The sequence below is a fragment of the Myxine glutinosa genome, chromosome 14 (assembly GCF_964187855.1).
Source record: "Myxine glutinosa chromosome 14, kmMyxGlut1.1, whole genome shotgun sequence".
Classification (NCBI taxonomy): domain Eukaryota; kingdom Metazoa; phylum Chordata; class Myxini; order Myxiniformes; family Myxinidae; genus Myxine; species Myxine glutinosa.
Window position 1 is genome coordinate 74,162,480 of NC_136274.1, and position 11,720 is coordinate 74,174,199.

Below are 11,720 nucleotides of genomic sequence, written 5' to 3' on the forward strand. Positions count from 1 at the left end.
CCTTCCGTCCTCTTTCCTGTTCATTCATTCCCTTGACGTTTGTCTTAATATCAGGTATACCTTGCTCTTCCATGAGCCTTGCTCTGATAGGGAAATGTTTTTTCAGCAATCCAAGGTGTATGGAAGAGCCTGTACATGTATCATTATGGTATTTGTCCAAATCCACAATTGGTTACAAAAACTTTTCCTCGCATCAAAAACACGTCTCCACTTTTCCTGCCTGCAGGTTAAACAAGGGAAATAAAAACAAAACAAATAAATAACAACAGAAATGGCTTTTCATTAACATTTATTTGCAAGACCACTATATATCACTGATAAGGAACGAGTTCAAAGCCCAAAACCCTTCATAGTTTGACAATAACCGCCACTGTTTGAGTTAGTGCCGTCACCCCGCCTTGGCACTAGCTCTTGATGAAATCCTTCAGTCGCTCCAGGAAGTTGATGTAAGACTGATGTTCCACGGCCGTGCTGAGTTCCACAAGCTGGTCAGCAAATGCATTGTCCACTCCCCTTTCCGACAGGAAGTCCATCAGGTGGTCATACAGAGCCTTGGGGGAAAAAGTGGGAGCGGTGCAGTACGGGATATGCTGGATAATGGAATAACGCATGCATCATATAAATTATCCCATTACCGCTCAGTTATCCAAGGCTACACTTCACATGCAAGGGGGTTTTTGGAGTTGCTGCAACACCTGTCGAGCACAGCTTCACCCTTTATGCACGTGACAAAACTCTCGATCTCGAAATTGAAACAAAAAACTATCCGTCGCTCATTTTGTCCATCAATGGAGACCGTCACACCTTCACCGACGAATATTATGTTGCATAAACTGTCAATCTGGTACCTCGCAGGTAGTGCATTGTATCAAGGTGGGTTAGGATTTGCTGGTGGATGAGAAATATCCCACTGTGTCTTTTGAAGAAGAGCATGCGATAGTATGCAGACACCTTGAACGAATTAAAAATACCTGCACGGATCTATAAACGACCTGCAACACAGTCGCACTCCTACCTTTCTGCCATCTCTCGGGTAGATTCCTAAACCAGCAACGTTCCAAATTTCCCATGAGCACCTTGATGCTCGATGAATGGTTAGACGTGACTAGACCACTCGTTTTTGCATCGTGATCATGTATGGGGATACCAAAGCAGTTTCCAGGCTATTTGGTACAATCCTGGACGGGTCGCCACTCTGACGCAGGATCCCCAAATGGCTCATTCTTCCCAGTAAGCTGGTGCTCATTTTGCCGACTTCAGAAGGCCGAGTCAACCCGCCTGGAATTAATTCAACGGGAGACTTGAATTCAGGTCCCAGATCTCAAGCCAGCCACCTTAACCGTTAGGCCAACACCAGGCTTGGTTAGACTTGAATCCAAGCTAAATTGCAGCCCGATGATGCTTCCCCCCCCCCCCCCCCCCCCATTTCCCCAAGCCCACCTCTTTCCAAATCTCTAGTTTTTCCTTCCTGAGAGTTTGCTTCTGATTCATCTTGTCCACCCCATCCATCCTTTCCTGCCCACACGCATTGTTTGTCCAAGTGTCCCTCTATCTCGTCCTTCAACCCTGCTGTTGGTGTTGCCCCATCTCTCCACGGCTCCTTTTGTTCTGTTGTGTCCCAGCTCTTCCACGAGCCTCAACCTTGTATACTCTGCATTGGCAGCACCGACACTCTAACAGTTTCTTGGTAAGGGTTACACTGAGTGGTTTGCCATTGCCTACCCAGCAGCAGCAGGTGATGCATTAAGTTGTACATGGCACTGGTGATGTGCCATGCTCGCCTACTCTTTTCAAAGAACATCATGTGGCAATTAACGTCCAACAACGAACGCCAGTAGATGGGACGCCCGGTTTTAACGTCCATCCGAGGGACGGCACACACATTGATGAACCACCCACTCTGCCTGCGAAACACCAGGATGACAGGTGCGTCGGGATACAAACCCAGCCGAGATGGCTTCGAGGCGAGTGTGCGTACACTGTACCTCCAGGTCATCCTGCCAATCCTGATGGTGCTTAGGCACCATCTATTTATGATATACACAAATATGCGAGAATGATTTACCACTCCACCCCCATTTTGTACATACGTGTTCAAAACCCAAGGCTCCATCATGTACATTAATGAAAAAAAAGAAAAAGAAGTTCCCTAAGGATGTAAAAATCCCAAATGAAGGACCTTAAATCTTCAGACAAAGATACAAGGCCGAATACATTTGGTCCATCTCATCTGTCACATCTTAGTAACAGGCTACGGATGTAGTGAGGGACAGACGCGCTCTTCCTAAAATGGAACACGAGGCGCTTTTGATTAAACATCACCAATGGCTCATTGGCTCCTCAAAATTTTTTAACACTATGCTCCATAATGCAGCACTACCAAAGACACAATTGCAGTCTGTGCCTTATCTGTCCCACCTTCATAGCATAAGACAGTGAAATAATGGTACGCATGGCGTTTCTCATTTTCCTCCGTACATTAAAGGAAAGCAGGAAACAAATGTTTATTTTTTTAAACGCTTGATAAATACAATTGTTCAAAACTACTCATTACATGTACATGACACGTAGTACAGTTTTACGGCTCGTATGCCAAGGACTCACCAGATCCAGCATGTCCGTGCTCAGGGTGTACGCTGTCTCTTTCCATTCTGTCTCTTGAGGAGACTGGAAGCTCACATCCCGAATTGCAAATATGTGAGGCGAGGCGGTGTCATCCTCCCCGGACATCTGTGCATAACGCAGGTACAAAGGCCCTCCATGACCTTTCGAAGGAGAGCACTCCGCAGCTGATCAATGTTACGTGCTAATATGTTAGTCTGCATGTTGCTATCACATGAGGACCCTCACCAATTAAAATCCTGCCCCAATCACGCCCCCCCCCCCCCAGCACCCCAAATCAGTTAAAATCTACCCAAAACCCCTTAGTTGAAATTGACACAATTCCCTTCATCAGCCTAATTCCCCCACCCCTCCAATCCACCACAATCTTCACACTCACCTCATCCTCAGGAAAATGACAGTCAAACACAAGGGAATGTTTGGCATCCTTTTTCTCCACCTCAACCACGAAGTTGGGAAGAGACTCCATGTCAGGCTCAGACTACAGGAAGAACAGTGAGATAGGAAGAAGGTTGAAGAGAGTGGGAGAGTGGTAGGGTTGAAGAGGGCAGGGTATTGGTAGGGTTGACGAGGGCACGAGGGTTCAAGAGGGCAGGGTGTGAGGCCTCAAGAGGGCAGGGCACGAGGGTTCAAAAGGCAAGGTGTGAGGAGTCAAGAGGTTAGGGCACGAGGGTTCAAGAGGACATGGCGCGAGGGTTCAAGAGGACAGGGCGCGAGGGTTCAAGAGGACAGGGCATGAGGGTTCAAGAGGGCAGGGCACGAGGCTTCAAGACGCGTGGTGTGAAGGTTCAAGAGGGCAGGGCACGAGGGTTCAAAAGGCAAGGTGTGAGGAGTCAAGAGGTTAGGGCACGAGGGTTCAAGAGGACATGGCGCGAGGGTTCAAGAGGACAGGGCGCGAGGGTTCAAGAGGACAGGGCGCGAGGGTTCAAGAGGGCAGGGCGCGAGGGTTCAAGAGGGCAGGGCGCGAGGGTTCAAGAGGGCAGGGCGCGAGGGTTCAAGAGGGCAGGGCGCGAGGGTTCAAGAGGACAGGACACGAGGATTCAAGATGGAAGGGCGCGAGGGTTCAAGATGGAAGGGCGCGAGGGTTCAAGAGGAAATGGCGCAAAGGTTCAAGAGGGCAGGGCACGAGGGTTCAAAAGGCAAGGTGTGAGGAGTCAAGAGGTTAGGGCACGAGGGTTCAAGAGGACATGGCGCGAGGGTTCAAGAGGATAGGGCGCGAGGGTTCAAGAGGACAGGGCATGAGGGTTCAAGAGGGCAGGGCACGAGGATTCAAGACGCATGGTGTGAGGGTTCAAGAGGGCAGGGCACGAGGGTTCAAAAGGCAAGGTGTGAGGAGTCAAGAGGTTAGGGCACGAGGGTTCAAGAGGACAGGGCGCGAGGGTTCAAGAGGACAGGGCGCGAGGGTTCAAGAGGACAGGGCGCGAGGGTTCAAGAGGACAGGGCGCGAGGGTTCAAGAGGACAGGGCGCGAGGGTTCAAGAGGACAGGGCGCGAGGGTTCAAGAGGACAGGGCGCGAGGGTTCAAGAGGGCAGGGCGCGAGGGTTCAAGAGGGCAGGGCGCGAGGGTTCAAGAAGGCAGGGCGCGAGGGTTCAAGAGGGCAGGGCGCGAGGGTTCAAGAGGGCAGGGCGCGAGGGTTCAAGAGGGCAGGGCGCGAGGGTTCAAGAGGGCAGGGCGCGAGGGATAAAGATGGAAGGGCGCGAGGATTCAAGATGGAAGGGCGCGAGGGTTCAAGAGGACATGGCACGAGGGTTCAAGAGGGCAGGGTGTGAGGCCTCAAGAGGGCAGGGCATGAGGGTTCAAGAGGGCAGGGCACGAGGATTGAAGACGCATGGTTTGAGGGTTCAAGAGGGCAGGGCACGAGGGTTCAAAAGGCAAGGTGTGAGGAGTCAAGAGGTTAGGGCACGAGGGTTCAAGAGGCCATGGCGCGAGGGTTCAAGAGGAGAGGGCGCGAGGATTCAAGAGGACAGGGCACGAGGGTTCAAGAGGGCAGGGCGCGAGGGTTCAAGAGGGCAGGGCACGAGGGTTCAAGAGGGCATGGCGCGAGGGTTCAAGAGGGCAAGGCGCGAGGGTTCAAGAGGGCAGGGCGCGAGGGTTCAAGATGGAAGGGCGCGAGGGTTCAAGATGGAAGGGCGCGAGGGTTAAAGATGGAAGGGCGCGAGGGTTCAAGAGGGCAGGGCACGAGGGTTCAAGAGGGCAGGGCACGAGGGTTCAAGATGGAAGGGCGCAGGGGTTCAAGAGGTCAGGGCGCGAGTGTTCAAGAGGCATGGTGTGTGGGTTGAACTGTTATAAAATTCCAAAATTCAATGCCTAAAAACCCATTCGTTTGTGGTGCTCTTTCACACCCAGACGTAAACCACCTTTCCTGAACATTTACACAAAGGTACCAGGCATCGCCGACCCTGACAGATAAATCTTCTTCTTTAACCGTCACCATTGTCGTCACCAGCGATTAAGACCGCTGAATGACGGATAACCGAGAGTTTTACTCCTGAGGCGGCTGCCTGAAAAATGGTGGTATTTTTGTCGCTCGTGGAATAAAGGCAGGTAAAGCGTTTACTTGAACTGAACACACGGGTTTATTGCGAAACCACAAACAAGTAAACACGGCAAGGAAAATTCAACAAATATGATTTAATGAAAATAAATGAAGGAATGAAAATATCGAAATAAATGTTGAGGTAAAATAAATCCTACTTTGAGGGACCCTCCACACACTCAAAGACGAACACACAGGGGAAAAGTAATAAAAATAAAATGTTCCTTTTTATAGTGGACTTAGCTCGTCGTCCCAGCGAGTACTTTGGTGAGGTCGGCAGTGGTGGCCAAGTCCAATGCTTCCCGCACCTATATGACCCCGGCCGACGATGCGAGCGCACTGAGCCGTGAAGCGGGCAGCCAAGACATCCTCTCAATTCTGGGCCAGCAAGCACAACGCGGCCCCCACCTACCGGAAGAGCACCACAGCAGCCAAAACCACCTCACTCCGACCTCTCAAAAGCTCCAAAAGCTCTCCTCACAAGCGCACAAAAATGGCCAAGCTCCTCTACCAGCCCAAGAGACACGCCCTTCTTCCTCCAGCAAGAACCAAGTGCACTCTAGAAGCTTCTCGATGACGTCATACCGACCAATGGCAAAGCTCTTTCTAAATCACTCCATGGTCTTCTCAGCCAATCATGACTTCGGGGGCGTGGCCTGCCGGCTCTGCTCTTCCACGCCCTTCGTACCACTTTGGGGGCATGGCCTTTTTCCTTATTAGGTCAATTGGGCGGGGCTTACTTGCCGATCGGCTCTGCTCGGGTCCTGCCGGCGGTTGTTGCCGTTTAATGTAGGTTTTCATGGCCGGCCTCGTCAGCAAAACAAAGGGAAATTCACAGATGGAATATCACGTACTGGGGGAAAATTAACCTTAATCCCTAATTAATTATCACTGCTTCACCCCTCGTGTGAAGACAAGTAAACAATCTTAAGCCACAGTCTCCCTGCTTAAGTACATCAAGATTTCTCCTACGCGTCCACGGTCCATGCTAGAATTATACAATCCTACCTTTACTATGGGATTCTTTCATCTAACCCCATAAACATAACACTATTAACCCACCTTTACTTGTGGGGTCGGCCGAGTTGTTAGGGTTAGGGGTAGGGTAAGTTTGGCCCGAATCTTCTTCAGGAACAGGCTGGCCAGGCATGACATTTGACTAGTTAGGGCAGAAATTTTGCCATAGTGCTGGCAATAACTCGCCTACTCTTAACGCTGACAGATAAATAAATGATCATTACATAAAAAAATAAAATATAAATAATCTTCAATGGGAGCAGAGTTCCAAAACAAAAAGTGCACGACCCTGCTCTTCCCTCGCCATGCAGTTCACGTCTCAACAGGGTCGGTTCTTGTTGGATTTTTCCACTCGGTAGAGCGCGTACCCCTGCCAGACTGAACAGTTTACGTTTTGTATCCCACCAATAGGACAGATCTGGATTTGGACCTGAACCAAAATCTAATGGGCCTGTTCTTGTTACCTACCCAACTCATATATCAAGATTTTCATTAACTGTCCACAACTTTTTTGAGATATCCTGCTCATAGACAAACAAACAGGGGTGAAAACATAACCACCGTCCACCTTCGGTGGAGGAGGTAGTAATCACTTCAACACGCACCTCCTCCGCATCTTCCTCTTTCTTTCCTTCCTCGTCGGCCACGTCGAACGCCGGTGGAATGCTGTTGTTGATGTTGAATGTCACCGACACACTGCAAGGAAAAGCAACCAGCACTGATGCACTGCACTCTAACCCAAGCCAATAGGATGAAGGGGCCACATGTAAAAGCGTTTCACTAACCAACTCAACAATAATTAAAACCCTGTATAAAGAAAAATGTATGTGGTGAGGTGTAAAGAACTGGGAAGTGGCCCTGTGCTGTGTGCAGGAAGGGTGTCGGAGTGAACTCCATTCAATGTACAATGTGCGCCGAGTGGGTTCATCAAAAATGTTGTGGTCTGAGAGGGTCATTAACCAGTGTGGCAGCTACATTCAAGTGTAAGGTGTGCACAGAGGGAGCTGCAGATGGAGGAAATGTTGAGTTGGATCTTGGAGACGGCATGAAGCTGGAAGGTGTGAAAACATTTTGCTACCTCGGAGACATGCTGAATGGAGAAGGTGGATCAGACTCTGCAACGGTTGCGAGAGTGAGATGTGCATGGGAGAAGTTTCGGGAACTGAGTGGCATGCTGACGAGGAGGGGAGTGTCGTTGAAGCTGAAGGGAAAGGTGTATGCTGCATGTGTGAGAAGTGTTATGATTTATGGGAGCGAGACATGGGTAATGAACGTAGAGCAGCAACGAAGGCTGGAAAGGGTGGAAATGTGAATGGTTCGGTGGATGTGTGGAGTATCGTTGAGAGAGAGGAAGACAAATGATGAATTGTGAAAGATGATGGGAATAGAGCCTGTGATTGATGCTGTGAAGAGGAACAGGTTGAGATGGTTTGGTCATGTGTTGAGGAAGGATGAAAGTGACTGGTTGAGAAGAGTGATGGAAATGAATGTAGAAGGAAGTAGAGGACGCGGAAGACCGAGAAAGACTTGGCTAAATGTGGTGGAAGAAGAAATGCGGGCAAGGGGGTTAACAAGGAGAGATGCAGAAAATAGGGCAAAATGGAGAAGATTGTCATGGGGACCACAAGGCTAACCCCCGCTCTAGCAGGGAAAATGGCCTTAATAAAATGCCTGTTGTGTAGAAAGGAAGTAGTTTGGGGTATGCAGATATATTATGTATACCAAACACCTCTTTTTTCCCCGCAAGGCCCTCTCCGACCCATGCTTTCATACATTCCCCTATAGTTCCATCCCCTACTCCCTTTTGCTTCCTCCGTAGCCGAGAACTCGAAAGCTCCCGAAAGATGATGCGGCACGTACGTTTCAGATGGCAAATTACGCAGAATTTTCACCTCCGTGCCGTTCAGCTTGGTCACCCAACCACTAATCTGAGGCAATTTGTCGTGCTTCTTTATTGTATGTTCTTCTTTGATTTCCTCGACAAGAAACTCCGAGAATGCACGATCACCTGTGGGAGGGACACAAGCACGACCCCAGCAGCAATAAATGGACATAAAACACAGTCTGCTTCACGAGTCTGGATCTATTCAGAGGTTAAGAAATAACAAAGCTCACCGGAACTATGCAGGGCATCTACATATTATGTATGCAAAGAGGTTTGAGGTTTTGAGCAACCCAAACTTCTCCAGACGCCCTTTTTCTCACCTCAATCCGATGCCGAGATATCCTTCAACCCTTCTCTTAACAATTTCCTCAATTCAACACCACCAACTCTTCGCCAACAACAAATGCAAACAACTTCAACATCTCCATCACATCCAACTTCGGGAAAAATCCGTTTTTTCCCCGTTTGTGTCTGGGAGGTCAGGGGATCAAACCATGTCAGTCACACCAACACCTTTTGTTTTTTTCATCCCAACGCGTGTGCACACACACATGATGTTTAGAAAAGAAGAATAGGTTAGACGAGACCAATCAGCTCAGAAGAGGGGCCTAGCTGGAGCTAAAGACGTTCTACAAGACTCCGAAGCAGAGTGAAGGTCTTCATCCATGCCATGACAGGCTAAATGAGCATCTCTTGCAAGACCCAATACACCATGTCCAACGGAGCATGGATGGAACGTTGAAGGAGACCAACCCGTACCACTGATGGCGGCTCAATCCGCATCCCGAGACGAACTTGTCGGATTCACAACATGGCGAGCATGTGACCACTCAAAATGCGCTTCGCATCATTGCAAGTGCTCAAATCTTGGATTGAAGTGCAGCCCTGCTCGTTTGTAAGTGAAGAAGACGACGAGTGTGACGAGCAGCGCGCGCGCGCACGCACGCACGCACACACACACACACACACACACACACACACACACACACACACACACACACACACACACACACACACACACACACACACACACACACACACACACACACACACACACAACCTCCGTGACGAAGAGAAGCTTGATGAGGAAAAGTTGGAACAACTTTGTTAACTAAATAATAATAATAATAATACATTTATTTTATATAGCGCTTTTCAAGAAGCCCAAAGACGCTTAATTGATTCATTTGTAACTGCTGGTGCTTCGTGTGCGGCCTGTGACTGCTGGCTGCATCATTTATAGAAGCGCAGCTGTGCTGCTGATGCAGTGTCCCCTATTACCAGTATATACAGATTTGAGCACACATAGACATGAACATGTACCCGTGTACAAATTGGGACAAACAACCAAATTCAGAAGGATATATCAGGAAAACAAATTCATTTTATCATTATAAAGTGAAAATTTGACATTTTCATAGTTGGTTGATTATAAGGTTCCTTATTAAAAATTGTGCATTATTTTAGATGGAAATATTGCATGTTCGGTCACCTCACTCAATGCTGCATACCTTTATAGATAAACACTCACCTGCTTGCCCAACATATACTTTCTGAAAGGTGAGATGTACACCTTTCATTTGGTATCAATAAACCTTTACTAATAATATAACAGAGGTTATAATATAAAAGTTATAATATAATATAAAATAATATAAAAATAATATAAAAGTAAAGTTATAATATAACTTTACTAATAATATAACTAATAATACAACACTTATATTAACTGTTATATAATAATATAAGTTAATATAACAGACTTTACTAATAATATAAATATAACAGACTAATATAATAGAGGGTTGTTAGGAGACCCCCATGCAGCCCATTTGACCCCTACAATGACTAGAGACCACCATGCAGCCCATTTGAACCCCTACAATGACTAGAGACCACCATGCAGCCCATTTGACCCCTATACTGACGAGAGACCCCCCATGCAGCCCATATGACCCCGACACTGACTAGAGACCCCCATGCAGCCCATTTGAACCCCTACAATGACTAGAGACCCCCATGCAGCCCATTTGAACCCCTACAATGACTAGGGACCCCCATGCAGCCCATTTGAACCCTATACCGACGAGAGACCCCCATGCAGCCCATATAACCTCTACACTGACGAGAGACCCCCATGAAACCCATATGACCCCGACACTGATTAGAAACCCCCATGCAGCCCATTTGACCCCTACACTGACTAGAGACCCCATTTGACCCCTACACTGACTAGAGACCCCATTTGACCCCAACACTGACTAGAGACCCCATTTGACCCCTACACTGACTAGAGACCCCATGCAGCCTATTTGACCCCTACACCGACTAGAGACCACCATGCAGCCCGCCCATATGACCCCTACACTGACTAGAGACCCCCATGCAGCCCATTTGACCCCTACACTGACTAGAGACCCCCATGCAGCCCATTTGGCCCCTAAACTGACTAGACTTAGAGACCCCCAGGCAGCCCATTTGACCCCTACACTGACGAGACCCCCATGCAGCCCATATGACCCCTATACTGACGAGACCCCCATGCAGCCCATTTGACCCCTACACTGTCTAGACACCCCCATGCAGCCTATTTGACCCCTACACCGACTAGAGACCACCATGCAGCCCACCGATATGACCCCTACACTGACTAGAGACCCCCATGCAGCCCATTTGACCCCTACACTGACTAGAGACCCCCATGCAGCCCATTTGACCCCTACACTGACTAGAGACTCCCATTTGACCCCTACACTGACTAGAGACCCCCATGCAGCCCATTTGACCCCTACACTGACTAGAGACCCCCATTTGACCCCTACACTGACTAGAGACCCCCATGCAGCCCATTTGACCCCTACACTGACTAGAGACCCCCATTTGACCCCTACACTGACTAGAGACCCCCAGGCAGCCCATTTGACCCCTACACTGACTAGAGACCCCCATGCAGCCCATTTGACCCCTACACTGACTAGAGACCCCCATGCAGCCCATTTTACCCCTACACTGACTATTTGACCCCAAGACTAACTATACATCATTCAGGGTAATGACGTAGCATTGAGACCAGGTCGCTCTCTCGTCTATACTATAGCTAAGCCAGAGGTCACATGACATGTTCAAGGCTACGTAGAGCTTGCCACATCAGTTCGACTGCCCAATCAAACATTTAACGTCCACACACGGAATCGTCTGGCGAGCACGTGGGGCCCGAGCGAGGCACGTGTGACGCGGCGTGGAGCGTACTCTCGGTGTGCAGGCCGCATACGCATCCGCATCCGCAGCCGCAGGATGCCGTGTGCTGGAGCAGGCCGCCGCGGGTCGAGAGCCCAAGCGCCGATAGGTGCCTCGCCGGACCAAATTGCGAGCCGTGTCGGATCGCAGGGCCAAAGGGAACGCGGGGAATGACGCGGAGAAGGCTGCGCAGAAACATGATGGAACCCGGAACGCGCGTGCGCCGGTCCGACGGAGCCTGCAAAGGTGAAGAAGACGAAGACGAAGCGCACAATGTCTGGAATCGACCAATTTGATGCGGTTAAGTTGTGGGGTTTAGCGCTTTGTTAAAGTAGTGACGATGGATAAAGTGTGTTTATATTGTATTTTCCTCAAATAAAATATGATTAACTGTGGTGGAGACCAGCCTCACTCCCCGCAATG

At 49.2% G+C, this 11,720-nt stretch overlaps 1 protein-coding gene across 1 annotated transcript; it reads right to left on the reverse strand.

The window, feature by feature from the left end:
• Positions 1-272: 272 nt before the first annotated feature.
• C1QBP (complement C1q binding protein) lies at positions 273-11,580 on the reverse strand. The gene is made up of 6 exons (XM_068136151.2): positions 11,310-11,580; positions 8,036-8,183; positions 6,781-6,871; positions 3,002-3,103; positions 2,605-2,730; positions 273-551 (listed from the first exon to the last, which is right to left on the reverse strand). The coding sequence occupies exons 1-6, from the start codon at positions 11,494-11,496 to the stop codon at positions 405-407; spliced, it is 801 nt and encodes a 266-aa protein (XP_067992252.2). The 5' UTR covers positions 11,497-11,580; the 3' UTR covers positions 273-404.
• Positions 11,581-11,720: the final 140 nt, after the last annotated feature.